The following is a 17734-nucleotide window of genomic DNA, read 5'->3' on the forward strand; positions in this document are numbered from 1 at the left end:
AATCAAGTCCAAGGTGTTAGACAGCCAAGCTAGTTCCTTTACTTGTTCTAATAGATTATGTATGTTTCAATGAGGTAGTTATGTAAATTTGAGGTTAGAAAGCTTGCAATGTAAAGACATCTGAGGAATTCTTCCAATTAGGGTAAAACATTTTCATTGTAATATCTACAGTGGTGGATAGCTGGTCAGAAATGGGCCCTTACATACCTGATCATTATGAATGAGGATTGAATACAATTCTATTTGGTAACTTAGCTTGCATGCTTCATTTCTGCTCCTGATTAAATGGTAAAGTATCTCTATTTACAGAGACTACTACCACCAACTTGTCATTTCCAATTTATCTTAATTATATATCTTCTAAATTCCCATTACTCCCTTCCAGTTTTTTTGTCTGCAGCAGTTTTCAGTCAACTGTTGGGTAAAGGCCTCTTCAGAGCTGCAATGCCTTAGACACTGGCTGAATCCAAATGTTGTCACAAAATACTTTATCACAGACAACTTTTCTGTAATTAATCACAACCTGCAAAAGGTTTCTTGGTTATCTTTAAGTGGTTTCCCTTTCCATATTAAATGCACTACTTCATGAACTTTCCAACATATCCCATCATGGGATTTCTACTGATAGAGTCTGAAGTCAACATCCCATATTCTGAATACAACAGTGACAGGTGCTATAGAAAACAGAGGTAAATAGATTAATTTTACTGTCCGAGCAAGGGGCTAGATAAATTACCAGGTTAACTCATTTTCAACTAATGTCAAAGCAGGATTTAATCTGTTCATCCCTTAGGATGCTAAATTAATGTTTAAGATTTAAGAAATTTGCTTTAGATCTCCGAAATAACCTCAAAGCACTTCAGTTCTCATGCTATAGCAGGCAATGACAGATGGATTTATAGTCCGATCAGCATTATGCCATCTGGCAAATGCAGCAGATGCTTTTCTCTCTCCTTCTCCAGTTGTGTACTTTGAAAACAAAACCAGATATAGTTGAGGTAGGTTACAAAGCAGTCAGCTTGATCACAATAAAATCTTTGCTGTAAAAAGGAAACACTATCACCATCTCTCAATATATTTATTATAACTTAGAAAAGTGTCAAGTAAAAGCAGAATGTTTTATGATAATGGTTTAAAACTCATGGCAATCTCGCCTGTCTTTGGGTTAAAATGTATAGCGTACGTGATAGCACTAGGGAGGTCTGTCAGAGTTTCTGGTTCAAGTGCAGAACTGAAGAAATAGACAGCTTGCTTGCAGTGGGGATTCCATTTGCAACTGCCCTGTAGAAAAAAAGAAAAAATAGTGCACGACTCCAAGACACTAAGCAGTAATACCCTGATACTCTTAAAAATAAGAGAAAAACAATTCTTGTCACCAGTCTAAACACACAGATCAACATTAACCATTCTCTCACCTTTGATTACATCCCTGTCAACTCTTACAGGAGTGATATATTATCCATTTCCCCCACTGCAACATTTTGTATTGCACAGTGCAATGTGAAAAAGAAAACAATCTGGTCACAGCACACTTAGGGTGCGATGAAGTTAGTGAATATTTATTGTTCTTTTCCCTCAAATGTTTTGCTTTTACTGAATTAGGCAGAGCAAGAAGAATTAATCATAACTTCAAACTACAGATGGGTCTGAGCTGTGAATTTTAGCTCCAGAACTACAGGAGTGTTTGGATTTGGTTCAGACCTCTCTGTTTAAACTACTTTTTTCGCATCTAAATAGACAATTCTACTTACATAGTACTACAATGAAGTGTAATGAACAACTAAATCTAATAAAAAGCAGCACCAAGTAAGAGAGAACCAAGACTGTGTGTCCAGGAGAGGTGGGTATTTCACTGTTGTAAGTCTATAAACCTTTTCCTTCCTCTCAAAGAATACAGGTTAAATGAAATTAAGAAAATACCTTTTCATCTGAAATCTGCACAAGTCCTGTGCTCACTGAGATATCAGCAGTCAGATGATATTCCATCCATAGAACTGCTCCATGGCTCTTCCCAGCCCTTGAAAGAAATAAGTAAATTGATTCTTTTCTGATAACTTTATAGAACACTTGTACCTAAAACAATGTCTCTATTTTTTGTGAACACAGTATTTGTGTTTTATGGTATTCACCCAATCAGTTGCCTGGGGAGGAGCTGAGGAGCTGAATAGGTCAGTCATGGATGGCAACTGTATAACCAATTGCTGACCTGTAAGTCTGACAAAATGCAGGGAAACGATATTGGAGCAGGCCATGAGTGTGTGTGTTTGGGTCCGTGATAATTAAAAATGCGTTCCAGGTTAGTAGGCAACAAGGCACACATTGACAGGGAATCCTCCTCCTCCTGCCTGGAAGGTTGGGTGGGAACGGGTTTCCTCTGCCTTCATACCACATCATTTCCCCCTTTTTTTCTGAATCCTACAGATGCCTTTACCACATCTGCTGTTTCACTTCACCCACCTCCTGCTCCACAAAGCTTGGCTGGAAGAGATAAATACAGGACCAAGTCTGCATTCTATTTTCCACCGAGCCCCCTAGTGCCTCAGGGGCAATCTCTGGCAGTATGGCTACACAAATCATGCTGCCAGGGAACACAGCTGGTGCTGAAGCACAGGGAACGCACACGGAACACACATAGATGAGTCTGGCCTCTCATGGATCTCCATGATCCACAAATAACTCCCAAGTACCTGCCAGCTTTGGGGGAAGACTTTACGATCTATTCTGTAAGGTGGGGACAAACCTCATCCTTGCAATAAAATGAGAATTCCTCTCCTATCAGGGGATCCTCGGAGTCTTCTCTACCAGAGCTCCGTCCTGTGAGTTTTACCACAAGAAGGAATGATCTGGGCCACATAAGTACCCATAAAGTGTGTATCACACAGAGAAAGCCAAGTTACAGACATTTATGTTAGCATGACACAGTTTTGCCTTTAAATTTGAAGAATAGAAGTCCTGAAGTAATGGAAGTTCAAACCAAGTTTTCTTACTTACAAGTTTTTTGCACTAGTTACACAGTATTTCAGAATTATAGCCTACACTGCAGAACTATTTGAAGTTACTTCAATTTTAGAGACATGTGGCTATGAAAAGCCAGTTGGAATTAGCTCAAAATACACGCTGCATATAAATAATATTTAAGTAAATGTGAACTAGCTACCTACAAAAATTGATAATTACAGCAAAGAATGTTATATACTTACACCTAGTAAAATGAAACCACCATAATTTGGAAGATAAACTATGTGCTGGTTCAGAAAGAACTGATCAACCACAGAACAGATGGTTATATTTGGAAAGGGGAAATAAACACCCAGATCTTGGTCTGGTTGACCTAACCTATAAATTAATTCAATCAAACGATTAATATTTAACTTATGGTAACATACTCTATACCCGTTTGCTCATATCCTCCTCCTTAATAACAGTGCTATTTTTAAAATACAAGTCCTTTTTCCAAGAAATGATGTACCTCTAATCTCTGTCCCAATTCCCTTTTACTTCAGCTGACAACTGACAGATCGCTACCCACGAAGGTAAGTAAAGCCTGGGTTTGAGGGTAGGCAGCAAGAAGTTACAGTGGGGTGTAGTTCTGAGTTTCTGAGACTTTTGCAACTTTGGGTCACACGTTTAATACTTACCTGTAGTAATGTATAAAGTGTTTGAGTGCAAGCAAAGGAAAAACTCATTATGCTTTTCTTAGACAATAATTCTCACCTTAACAGATTTACAGAGCCATCTGTGCTGAGAGTTTGTTGTGGTACAGTCAGTCTGAAGTCAAATGTCATAACCTCTTGGGGGTCAGACAGTGATTTGCAAGGGTATTCCCACAATGGGTGAGGCTCTGCCTCTTTGGACTCCCTAAAATTCAGAGAATTCTGAGGAAAGAGAAAAAGCCTGGTAAAGACAATCAAGTTTGCATCTGAAAAGCACACTCCTTAATCAGTTATGCTGGGTATAATGTATGATGTGGTTTGTGTGCCTCCTAGCTAGACTACAACAACATAGATAAGCATGAAGACATCAGCCCTTCGAAGATTCCAGCTAGTATACAGAACGCTGCATAAGTCTCATCAGCAACACAGACTATTGCAAAAACATCAAACCTGTTCTTCCTTCTCTAGACTTGCTTCCCATAGAATATCAAGTTAAGTTTATGTCTGTCCCTATCTTCAAGGCTCTCAATGGCCTGGCTCAGGTTGTCTAAAAGATCACCTAAAGCTCCAGCATGAGGACTGTGGTCAATAACTCTGGTCCTCAAGCACAACAGAACTTCCAATCATAAGGGTAAAGCTTATTTTATACAGGAAGCAGAGATTTCTGAGCTTTCTTGGGTGCCAGTCTGAGGTTGTGGAACCAGCTCCCATTACAAACCTCATCACTTTCTGTCCCAAAAGCAAGGTACACTTCTTTGACCTGCATTCTCTAGCACTCACATTCCCTAGCAGCATTTCCATAAAAGTTTTAAAATGTAGCATTCCAAGACTCCATTGCACACACAATTCTCCCCTGGGAAGAGGATAAGAGAAAGAATGACCCACACATTGGTTGCCCCAACTTTTTTGTTAACTGTAAAATCTGTATTAGAAGAACCTTCCTTCCTATTCACTATACTTCATAAGAGTATTGCCAAGTTACTTATACATTCATTTAGTTTCATGAAAACTCTGCTCTTGATAGAAAGATAAAGCAACTACTGGGACCTACCTACAGAAACGCTCTCATTTAACAGCTATCGCTCCACTGCAGATGAAGTGTCTCTATAACCGGTCACGTTAGAGAGGTCTTTCAGAAATGCTTGAAAATGACCATACACAATTTTTGCAATAAAGCTGATTAGTCCTCAGGCTTTCCAAGCTCACCTCGTTACTGGTAATGGGACATGCCAGTAAAGTTGGTGTCAAAGGATTAACCACTACTAGCCACGACCGCCAGTAAAGTTGGTGTCAAAGGATTAACCACTACTAGCCACGTCTCATCGCTGGTTCTTGGAAAGCGTCTGAGTCTAAGTAACTGCACTGATTACAAGGGTGTGAGGAAAAGAAGTTAATAAAACTATTGCTAGATGATTTGATTTCCAGCATAAAACGCAATTAACTTTGAGAATACATTTTCTAATCCCTATTTTGAATCAACAAAGACTATGTTTTCTGAATGCTTGAAGACAGCAAAACAGCTTTGTCCGATCAAAAAGAAATACAAGGCTAAAAATCAAGAAAGGATTTCCCCCCCCAGGAATTACGTTATGTCTAACTGAGAATACCTCTGACATCACTTTAGGATGAAACAATGTTCTGTGTGTCACATGCACAGATGTAAAACACACATTATTCACTCATATCTTCCACTAAATTACAGCTCTTTTTCCTTGTAAAGTTAAAACTTAGCTATAATGTCACATTTTGCCTAAAGACTTTAGATGATCCCTCACTTACCTTAATCATGTCATCCATAATGTGAACATCAAACCCTTCACAGGTACCACATGGGCTTCGAATTCGCCACAAGTCCTAAGGAGGGAAAACAAGTATTCCTTTTAGGGAAGAATTTTAATTGTGAACCAAGCTCTTAACTATATACTGCAGCCAGTTGAAAAAGATAGGAAAAGTATTTTTTTTTTAAAATGTTTTCAGGCCAGTTGAATCAGGGGATTAATAATGGGACATATCACCTTCAATCTTTAGGTCGTAGGACAGAATACAGATCCCGTTCAGGAGCAACCTAAGGTTTTTACTATCTTAGTTTGTTGGCTTTTGTTAAAGAATTGGTCTCAGTTCAGTTTCCAGAGGACAAATGCCTAAATCACAAGGGGTATCTTTTTGCTGCCTAGACACAAAGGGCATGTAGACTGTTATCCTTTCAGCGGTGGATCCTCCAGGTTGAGAGGCATGCTTATGGTTCAGTGTGGAAACTCTGCATTTCTTCCACCTATGCTGTTCCATCACTGTGGATTAATACGAGACTTCAGTTATCTGGCACTTTTCAATTTATTTTTTTCCTGTAATTCTTACATAAAGACTGACAATTTAAAGTGCTGTAACACCTCCATTCAAAACTTTTTAGGGGTCTGCAAATGAAAAAAGGTTGAAAACCACTGATATAGACAAGCAGTTTTGCTAAATGAAAGAACATTTCTCTGGAGAATGTGTATTTTAGTTTTATTGTTGTAGCATAGGACTTCATTTTCATTCTTGCTTCCTATTTATTTGCTATTCAGCTATATCCTGATAAGACAAACCAAACTGAGTTTATTGAAGATAAATAAATTCTACATTAATCATATTTTGTTAACCCAAAGTATTCCAGCCTCTGAAATCAACCCACCTATATGCATCTATGAAGTGAACTTTTTTTTCCCCTTCAGCTAGACTTTTTCCATTCATGATCAACAGGAAGAAACAAACTTTTCTTAAACCACATGGTCCAAATGCCTGTCACATGAGTATTTTGGTTCATGTTTAATAACCAGAGCTACATTAATGCTAAGGCAACACTAGAATCAAAAGTTGAAGCCACTGAGAACTGGAGGGCTCCACAAGTGAACATTTTTTACTGAGTTTTCTTTTTCTGGCTGTAAAGTTTGTTGCACTATTCCAGTCACAATCATACCAAGATCATCTACAAAATTACCTATTCTAGCTGGTTGAATGCATTTGGACTAAAAAAAAAAAAAAAAATTTGTGGCAGATCTAGTTTCAAAACACTTGCCTGAAAGTTCAGAGCAGCATCTATACATTTCACCCAGGAATAAGTACACCTTAGTACCTATCCTGGATGCACTGTGAGATTACTAAAATCAGGTTTTTAAGGAAATGCATATAGTGTGTAGTAGTGTTCCTAAATGACACTGTCATCTAAAATAAACCAATATATCAATTCTATTTCTACAGCATGGAATCTGTATTACAATGATTAAGAATGATAAGCAATCCTTTTAATACAAGTCAAAATGCTACCATACAGATGAATACAAAATTATCCTGCCCGCATACTCTACCTTGCCTACTGGAAATCAGGAGGCAAGGAAAGAGGGTATACCGAAGTCAAATATTTTGGACAAGTAGACAGGGGAGTGAAACAGGTTTCTGGTAAGGTGCACTGGTCCCAAATAACAAGTTGGCTGCAGGAAAAGTGTTTTGTTTATGTAGTGGATGTTTGAAGAATTTGGGATTAATGCTCTATAAGAGATTTTTGCATATCCATTAACAGTTTTGTTTCAGAACTAAAAAAATGCTACTGTCACTAAAGGCATGGGTGTTTTTATAGTTCATTGAACTTTTATCACTGTTCAGAGCATAAAATAATAAAACACTACCTCTAAATGCACATACTAGAAACTTAACAGAGCAGATAATCAAATTGCTCAAAATATGATGTTATAGTCACAAAAATGATAATATTGCCATTGCTTTAAAACAGCGGGTGTGGCAGTTGTGCAATCCTAGAATCATAGAATATCAGGGTTGGAAGGGCCCTCAGGAGGTCATCTAGTCCAACCCCTTGCTCAAAGCAGGACCAATCCCCAGACAGATTTTTGCCCCAAATGGCCCCCTTAAGGATTAAACTCACAACCCTGGGTTTAGCAGGCCAATGCTCAAACCACTGAGCTAGCCCTCCCCAATCCTGCATGCATATCCACAACCATTCCTTCTGATGTAGGCCCTATTGAACGCTTACACAGGATGAAGCTTGAACCCCATCTTGTATCTAATAATATGGGAATGACATTTTGAGAGATGTGGCATTAATCAGATTAGAGTATGGCTCTAAATCATTAAAACCTGCATTTCTCAGATATTATGCCTTCGATAAGGCAAGATGCAGTTTGTCAATGGAATAAAAATTATCTTTTGACAATAAATGCAGCATGGTCAAACTAAACCTCTGTTTGTAATTTACCATACTACTAAGAAACCACAGAACTAGAAGCACAGGTATAGTTCTGAATCTGGTCCCCTAAGACTACATCTTACACTGCAAAGAAAAAACCCCAGTTACCGAGTGACAGCCAACTCGGGCTCACAGGGTTGTTTCATTGCTGTGTAGACTTCCAGGCTTCAGCTCTGGGACCCTCCCACCCCACAGAAAGTCTACACAGCAATGGAATAGCCCAGCGAGCCCAAGTCGGCTGGCATTGGCCAGCTGCGGGTTTTCTTTGCTGTGCAGACATATCCTCACAGACCAAAAGCTGACCAATTATGGAGCCTTTGTAGTAAATAAATCCTATTGTACTCTCTAGAATCTTGAGTTCTTCAGTCAAAAAATGTACATCTTCCACTCAGGTTGGGAGAAAAAGCATTTAAAATACCTGGGATTAAAATATTCAAAATAGATTTGTGTTTCAGAAGGAAAGGCCGATATATTAAAGCCATCAGCTACAGAATCTTTCATACAAGATGTATAGGCAAGGCTCTAAATGAAGGATGTAGGCATTATTACCTTCTCAAGCAATTACCTGCAGTTTTGCTAGCTTCGCTCTCTCTTCCCCCAATAGATTTCTTTAGAAATCTGAACTGTTTTATGGTTCCTCAAAATGGACATTAGACCACCTTTGGATGTCTGGTGAGTTTATTTTACCCATCATATAGTTCTTTGTACTCTGCATTATGAACATATATCAATATTCCCCTGGATATCTGAACACCACCACCCACTGAAGCCATGAAATTATTGTAAAGCAGCCTTTGTTATGTCATCTGCTTCTTTGCTTATTAATGTCACATTTTCCTGCGGCAGACTCCAAAACCTGATCTCAAAAGTCCTTCCGAGTTGGGGCTCTCTTTCTTTCTTCCTCACCATACTTCTCCCTCCAGTCCATTATAGTTCTTACCATAAGGGTTACCAATCCTAAAATAATTGTAATTGTAGGCTCAGACAGACATTTGGTGACAAAATCAGATTAAAAAAAACGAAGATTGGTCTTCAATGGCACAGTGAATGCAGAGATAACTGCCACTAAAATCACCTAACAGAACGTTCTGGGAACATGTCAGTGTTACAGATGAGTTGCTTCTGTACCTCATTCTTTTTCAAATTGAACTTATCTGAAGAAATGCCAAAGTTTCATAATATCCCTAACTAAAATCTGTCTTACAGCATGCATGCTGTGTACTGAAATGTTTCTGAACCTTTAAACATAACACAAATTGGGCACACGGTGCTTTGATGAAAAACGCACACTCAGACAAGCCATTACAGATGTAAGTGTTTAGTCTTCCACAGCATGATTAGCCCTTATCCTACACATCAGGTCTATTACTTCAAAGAGTAGCATTACTTCAGAAACATTGCAAACTGTTCTGTATTCTCAGAGCAGCCTAGACAGGAAGAGTAATAAGGTCCTAGGAACAAAGAACAAACACCCCTGATCATCAAAACAAAGCTGAACAGTCATTTTAGAGGTCCATGTTATCAGATGCTACAGGAAATCTGAAAGCATGAAGACCTCTACAAAACGTGAGTGCTAGTTGCACAAAGTCTTTCCAGAATTCACAAAGAACTTTTACAACTCATTATTATAACAGACAACACATAGTATCAACTGTGGATTTGCCTCATTATTTCTTCAAAGAGGAATGAGGTGGGGGGAATATGCAAGGCTCTGTGAACTGCATATAAATTTTGTCATGTTATTACTAGCCTCTCCCTTTCTTGTGGCAGGATTCTATCACTCAGACAGAGGCAGAGTTATTTCCTATGAAGGATTTTACTAGCTATAGTGCTCTCAAAATTTCCCTTCAGCAACAGTTATTGGAAGACAGCAGCTCTTATTGTATCTAATGGGTCAATGAACAGGTAGTATTTCAGTTCAATGGTCATCTATTTACAAGACTGTTGTGCCAATCTTTAGTGGAGGAGCAAACTCACCAGTTTCAGAAAGACTCATTTTATTCCCATTTATTGCTATAAACAGTTAGCTCATCAATGTTTCTGCTCACACCAGGTCTTATTCACTGAATTTCTACTTTACACAGAAGGTCACAGTTATGCCATGAGCCAGATAAAGACTGTTCTAAATTATGCTGAATGCATCAAAAGCTAGGGTAATTATGAAGCATCTCTAACCAGCCTTCTATCCAATAACCTTTAGTACATTTGAAAGGATTTAGATCAATAAGTGGAACAAATAATTTAGTGCAATTCTCTGGAATGGTGGTAAATTTCCCCCCTTTTATGACATTTGTCTTTTGGGCTTTAGATTGCTCTGGATCTTCTAGGGTTATTCAACAGGGTCAAGTATTAAGAAATGTATGCTTAACCTTTTCTTTAACTGCAGTCATCACTTAGGTTATATTTTATATAAAAACTGACCAAAGAAAGGCCTACAGAACAAATGGTTTCTGCTCTCCATTCATGTTGCAGGAAGAAAAGGCGAAAATCAGCACACTCTCTGAGGGAGGGGAGAAGAACCCCACTACTATCTTTAGCACCCTAAGATTTGTTAAATTACAGAGCTTTCTTGTACAATGAAATTTATTCAAAGCAGCTTAAATTTTCATAAGTGACTATGATTGTTGGTGCTTCAGTTTTTGAGTGTTCAACTTGACACATCATACAAGGGCCCAATTTTCAGAGGGTAGGAGCTCATCACTTTGTGAGAATCAGGCCTTTTCAATAAGTCTTGAGCTGGGCATCCAAAAATTAAGGCACCCAAAATCACTAGGAAAATTTAGGCCATGTCTATTTTAAAGCCATGCAGATACAGAATTCTAAACTAAGTAAATATTCTAACATCATGGGTTTCACTGTACATGAAAAAATATCCAAGGAATATTTACAGTATTAGTTGATTACCAAAACAAATTTGCTGCTTGACACACTTTGTTTAATCAAAAACAGACTTATGTTTCCAAAGCAGACAGCTTAGCAATACCAGTCAGGTTACATGGACCTGCCCTTCATGGATTTGTTCTCAGGAAGAAGAGCTAAACATCAAATGGCTGGATATGAAGATGAGTGTACAAGAAGTTTAAGGAGACCATCCTGCTCTAGATATGTATTTAACTGCCACTGCCAGCAAAGGGAGCTGTGCGCGCTTGTGTGTAACGAAGGAAGATATAACCCTAAGTCTGCAATGTTCTACTGTGCACCTTTATTCTTAATGGAAGAAAACTCATTTATCTATTGTTCTGTTTTGTGAGAGTGCAACACATTAATGTTTTGTAATGTTATATTTTATAACACACTATATTTGATATGACACACACTAAACAGCTCTCAACAGCTTGTCTTTCCCAGGATAAGAAACTTTTTATATGATGGAGACAAAGGCAACACTGATTAATAGCTATGGAAAGATTAAGGATCAATACAGATTATTTACACATACAAAAGACATTATACATTTTTAATGAACTACAGATGTCTTGTCTGAATGGCTTTTCTACCCTCACTATGAGTGATAGGTAAGTTTGGCTAGAGATGTACAGGGAGGTAAATACACACGTGTTGTAAAACAGGGACTAATCCCAGGTCTCCCAAGTCCTAGGTAAGTGCAAAAACCTGGACCATCCTTCCTCTGGTCTACTGTAAAGCAAATCCACATGATGATCATGCATCTCCTCATTTGATCAACTTGAAAAAGAAGTCACTTTTCTCTAAGTTCTTTTAAAAACCTATTGTGGTTACAAAGCAACACCTATGATTCCTAAAATAGAAATGGGAGAGGAGCTAGTACATAAGATAATTATTAAGATGTGGTCCATGAGATGAAAAGGTTGAGATTCACCCCTCCACTAGAATGTTGCAAACTTAACATTAAAAATTACTATAAGTTGCTGTAGCTTGCCCAGTCTTATAATTGAAAAGTGTCATTTATAGTTTAACTTACAGTTTTTCAGAACACAGCACTTATTGGCAAAACAATTTTGATTTATTTCCAATAGTTTCTCTTCACTCTACAGATCAATTTAAAAATATTCACACCCTTTAATTGTAAAAAAAAAACCCCTTCAGTTTCAAAGTGACTGAGAATCTTGGTTTCTGCTGTGCAGAGGGAATGAAAAAAATAGCAGTGTTTCAGTTGTTGAATGGTCTTTAAAAAATGCAGTCTTCCATTCTGAAGTGCTTTTAATTCTCTGAAGCACAGCTCCTAACGAATGTGTAAACCAGTGTGTGCCACGCAGACTGCTAAAAACTTAATTGGTTCTGCCAATAAAAAATAAGTTCAGGTCAAGATAAGGACTGAAATGACAACACACTACCTTCAATCTGAGATGTCAAATTGCTCTCATTGTGCTCTGTTGTGATGCTGAAAATACAAGGTGCTCAGATATGATAAACCTGAAATGTAAAATACTGTTGAAGAGAGCCAATTTGGTTCAGTTTTGACTATGTAAATATAAACTGCATAATTCCAACCATCTCACCTTGAACTCCACGACCATCATGTAAAGGGAAGCAGACTGTGGCAGGACAGTGACACCATTTGTGAGGTGGGCTGCCACCGCTGTCCTAGCATACAGAAAGTAGAGGTTGTGCCATGGTAACAGGCTTGTAGTGAAAAACGGTTCTCCAATGAGGACTGAGACCTTGACAAAAAGGAAAGGCAAAGGCATTTTAAAAAAAGAATAAAGACTCAAATAAGCAAGCAATTTACAGAACTCCTAACTTGTCATATTGCAATGTTAGTACATAAAGCATTCCAAAAGCGAGGCTCCCTTTTTCTACTGCATATTCTGTACTGCAGAATAGACAAGTGTATCTGTTTTTTAGAATTCACTGGCAAACAAAGGTATTTTCCTATAATACTAAGTGTGAGGCAAATGTAATTATGATTAGATGTGAAGAGTTTTGTAACTGAATTCTGATAATCTGTAGTATTTGAATTTAAGAATGTGAGCAAGCAACACTTCTAGACAGTCAGTCTTTGACCCTGGGTTCAGGATATTTAACTGTTCCACGTAGAGCTCATCCACATATAAAAGTTGTGCCACTTTGGCTTTAACTTATCCCCTAGTGTGTATGCAGTTCTACTGATACAGATGTGCTAATACAAGTATAGCTTATTCTCATGCAAGTATAATGTACCTTTATACCAGCAGAACTACGGCCTTGCTAGGGGTTGGTTGTACAACTCTTGTGGTTAAAAATAAATCAGCACACTAACCAACAGTTAGTATTACCATAACACCTAGGAGCCCTGCTCATGGATCAAGATCCCATTGTGCTAGATCCTGTACAAACACAGAACAAAGAGCTGGTTCCTGACACAAAGAGCTTAGAACTTATGTATAAAACACGAGATGATGATGATGAATACTGACAGGTGGAGAACCACAAGGAAACAATGAGACAATACTGGTCAGCATGAGAGGCAGTGGTCTCAGCACATCAGTCGCTTAACCAGTGTCAAGTTTTTTATGGTCATCATGGCAAAGGAAAATTTTAAAGGAGGGTTCTGAAGGGGGATGAGGTAGCGTTGCAGGTGTTTACGGGAAGCTCCTTCCAAAAATGAGAGGCAGCGTGGGAGAAAATACAAAGGTGCTTGTTTAGAAATGTAACAAGTGAGTGATGGAGGCTGGCATCATGGGCCAATCAGAGGCAGGAGTCAACTTCTCAACAGTGAATAATAGAGGATAGGTAAAGTGGGGATAGGCCATGAAGGGTCTTGAAAATGAAGACAAGTAGCTTAAGTTTGATGAAAAGGACAAGGGGGAACCGGTAGAGGGATATAAAGTGGGCATGGCACGGTGAAAACAACAGGTTAGGAAAATGATCTTTGCAGATACATTCTGAAGGGATATGAGTGAAGACCAGGCCTCATTTATTTTCCAGTGGGACAGAATCTGGACTAAATACTCACTGTTACACCACAGACATGAAGAGAATGGACAGACAGCTTTGGCTTTAACAGAATTGATTGGAGCTATTCTATCCCAATAGAAAGGAAAGGTACTTTTCAGTCTGTTTATTATAAGTGTTTTTAGTGCCAAAACAGGACAAGTGTTACTTACCTTTTTATCTTCCAAATCAGAAGCAGTCAGTAATTCAGGACGTTTCTCTATTATTTTAATTTTATCTCCTACATGGTTGGCTTTAAATATCTTAAAGAGAAAAGTAAGTCATTTATACTTTTTCCTTTAGTACAACTTTGAGTGTTTCATATTTTGGACTTTAGAATAAGCTACTATTTTAAACAACGTTCTGAAGATGGAAACCACCATCTGGAAGGTAAATTCATAAACCCAAACTAATTAGTGGTTCTTCTCACCATGTGAGCGTTCAGTAAACAAATACCAGAATATTGAAAACCTTTATTTGATATTCACAAGGGAAAATACTTTTGAAATATATATAATTTTATTTTAGTTAAGTAATGATACATCTACAGATACCTTGTTTCTGGGCATGAGTGATTAAAATTTAAGTAAAAACTATGCCACGCTAGATCAAACCACTGATATATCACATCAGTTATCTGGCCTTTGTCATGGCCTATACCTGATATTTCACTAAGACAGGAGTCAACAGACAACACTGCACCAGACTTCAGTAAGTGTTCGGTTTGTGTGGCATATGTTTATGTTGGAGACATCCTGCTGTTAATAGAAGAATCACTATATGTCTACCGCACTGTTATTTTTATATATATCTATACATATACACACTTTTGTTTAATGATCAGAATTGTATTTTGTTACCAGAACACTACATCATGGCATCACCATTAGTTTCTCATTTTTAACGTTGGAATCACAGAACTGGAAGGGACCTTGAGAGGTCATCTAGTCCAGTCCCCTGCACAGTATTTTCTAGACCATTCCTGACAGGTGTTTGTCTAACCTGCTCTTAAAAATCTCCAATGATGGAGATTCCACAACCTCCCTAGGCAATTTATTCCAGTGCTTAACCACCCTGACAGGTAGGAAGTTTTTCCTAATGTCCAACCTAAACCTCCTTTGCTGCAATTTAAACCCATTGCTTCTTGTCCTATCCTCAAAGGATAAATGAGAATCCCATACCTGGACACCACCACAGAAAACTATATTTCTTTAACACAGACACTGCAGTCTGGAAACTTTGCAAATGTGAATGGTTTCCTACGTTTTTCACAAAGTCAGAGACTTACATTTCTCAGGATCTGAGTCAGCAAGGAGATACTAGCTAGGGTTAAGGACCATATCAACACTTCATGCTTCCGGGATTAAATCGATCTCTATTAGTTATTAGGATGAGATCTTCATGTGGGGGCAGATTATCCTCCAACTACCTACTGCAGGGTTTCTTGCACCTTACTTTGAAGCATCTGGTGCTGGCCAATGTCAGAGGCAGGATACTGGACTAAGGGTTGGATCGAATATAGCAATTCCAATGGTCCCAGTGTTAACTGGAGTCACAGGCATAAACCTCAGTACAGAGATGACATTATCCCCAAATTTCTTTTCCTTATAGTGCCTCACAACCTTGAAGAGCTTATGTGAATACTGATAGCTCTTTCCATATATACCACAAACATACTGCAATACATATGAGATGCTACTATACTAGAATAATCTGCTTTATTATTAAAGGAACCTAAGCATCAGATATCAGAGGTCAATAAATCAACTGTATAAATTTTTAGACTTACTGACATCACCTGAATTCTCTTAGCCATAAGAACGGGCATACTGGGTCAGACCAAAGGTCCATCTAGTCCAATATCCTGTCTTCCGACAGTGGCCAATGCAGGTGCCCCAGAGGGAATGAACAGAACAGGTAATTATCAAATGATCCATCCTGTCGCCCATTGCCAGCTTCTGGCAAACAGAGGCTAGGGACACCATCCCTGCCCATCCTGGCTAATAGCCATTGATGGATCTATCCTCCATGAATTTATCTAGTTCTTTTTTGAACCCTGTTATAGTCTTGGCCTCCCCAACATCGTCTGGCAAAGAGTTCTACAGGTTGACTATGCGTTGGATCATGGATGAGTACAGAATGCATGGATTAATAGTCCTCCTTATACATCAAAGCCCTTTTCAAAAGTAGATGATAATAGCCACATTTTACAGAAAAAGAAACAGAGAAAGTGACTTGCCACGGTCACACAGCAAGCCAGCATCAGAGTTGGGAACAGAAACCCATCTCTCAATTCACTGGATCATACTGCCTCATCTCCTAATGTAGTAGTGCACCCGATTCTGTGAAATTCCACTCCCATTAGAATCAATCAGAATAGAGGGCGCTTATCACCTCTAAGGAGGCACTCACCCTTTTGCAGAGCCAAGGACATTAATTGCATACTGTGACCTCAGTAGAGCATTGTGGATATCATGATGAGTCCAATCACCTCACCAGGTGATTCTTTGTAGGTCATCTGACCTCTCACAGCTACAGATGGTCTAGCTCCAAAGTATCAATAATACTGCTGCCAAACACATTATTTGGTTTTGGAGGACAGATTGTTTTTGGAGTGAGGGGGATGGAGGAAAAAGATGGTCAGTTAGACACAGCTTTTGCTCAGTATGTCAGTTTTGTAACACCTGACAATTTTATTCTCACGGTTTCTACAGGAAGGGGACATTTTGAACACTGACTACTAGAAAATCTGAAGGCAAATTCAACAGACTCGAATGACTGATGCTACTTTGGTATATTACACAATTTTTCCAAGGAAGTCTTGTCAAATTGGATGATCAAATATGTTAAAGTGAATTTCATCCCTGGATTGCCGATGCACTCATGACCATCGTTATTTATCTGGCATGCCTTGTGTGCTGGACTTCATGAGACTGTGAAACCTATAGGGAGTCCACTTATTTGTTTAAGTAAAAGGATTAACTACTCACTTTCTCCATGAGACAATGGGATACTGCAGAGTTCTCTACTGTAAACACCTAGAGAGAAAACTGTACAATCAATCACACTGGCTTAATCACTCAAAATGCATTAAAATGACTTCATACCTATTCAGTGTTATGGTTTTGTGGCATGCTCATAAATATCCAAGTGAACTACACATGTTCATTTTTAGCTCATGACAGCAATATATATTTCCCTTTTGTCACATTGTCTCTACAGAATACGATTACTGCAGAACTACAAGTTAAACTTTGCTTGCACAGCTGTAAAAGGAACAAAATTTTACTGTAGAACACTGATATTTGTTCTAGTCTTTCCCACAGGAAAATCTATCTTATTTTCTTAAAATTAAATTGCAACAGAACTTCATTAATCCAAACTCTGGTTAATTGCAAATCCAAAAATCCACACTACATAGATTTCAGAATTTGCAGTTTATTGAAGCACCGACTACCAAGGTTCTGCTACAGTTGGGGTTGGGAAGGTCAGATCACACTGCCTGTGGGACAATAGATGTGTCATTATGTCAACTCCTGGTCCCACTCCAGTACTTAATGACCACCTGAAACAGGGGTAGGGCACTTACAACTGGCCATAATGCCAGTGCTCCACCCCCACTGGGTCTCACTCCTTGAGTGTGGCTTAATGGGATCCTACTGTACTAGTTGGAAATACCACTGAAATGCACTACAGCATACACACCTTTTGACTTATGGGCGCCCAGTCTAGACTTAGTCAACATTTTCCTATATTTGACATCTCATTAGTTCTCATTTTTTCTTCTTTAGAGCTTGTTATTAAGTTATAAGTGTTCTCCAAGTCTGGTGCACTTGGGAGATCTTTTCATGTGTTTAAGTATTTCAAAGGAAATGAAGCATATACCCATCCACCTGCCATGCCCAGAGGACAGCTTTACTTCACTTTGCATATCAAATTTGGACGAAATTGCCAC

The 17734-nt window shown here is 38.5% G+C and overlaps 1 protein-coding gene across 1 annotated transcript in view; it reads right to left on the reverse strand.

The window, feature by feature from the left end:
* Positions 1 to 1103: 1103 nt before the first annotated feature.
* Positions 1104 to 17734, reverse strand: part of PRMT7 (protein arginine methyltransferase 7) — a 45899-nt gene continuing 29268 nt past the window's right edge. Inside the window, exons 13-19 of the mRNA XM_065416576.1 lie at positions 16770 to 16817; positions 13953 to 14042; positions 12366 to 12527; positions 5433 to 5507; positions 3715 to 3875; positions 1921 to 2017; positions 1104 to 1281 (exon numbers count right to left, since the gene is read on the reverse strand). Coding sequence (XP_065272648.1) covers positions 1120 to 1281; positions 1921 to 2017; positions 3715 to 3875; positions 5433 to 5507; positions 12366 to 12527; positions 13953 to 14042; positions 16770 to 16817 — 795 coding nt within the window. The 3' untranslated portion in view covers positions 1104 to 1119. The remainder of the gene's footprint in view (positions 1282 to 1920; positions 2018 to 3714; positions 3876 to 5432; positions 5508 to 12365; positions 12528 to 13952; positions 14043 to 16769; positions 16818 to 17734) is intronic.

This window comes from Emys orbicularis, chromosome 14 (assembly GCF_028017835.1).
Source record: "Emys orbicularis isolate rEmyOrb1 chromosome 14, rEmyOrb1.hap1, whole genome shotgun sequence".
In the NCBI taxonomy this organism is placed as follows: domain Eukaryota; kingdom Metazoa; phylum Chordata; order Testudines; family Emydidae; genus Emys; species Emys orbicularis.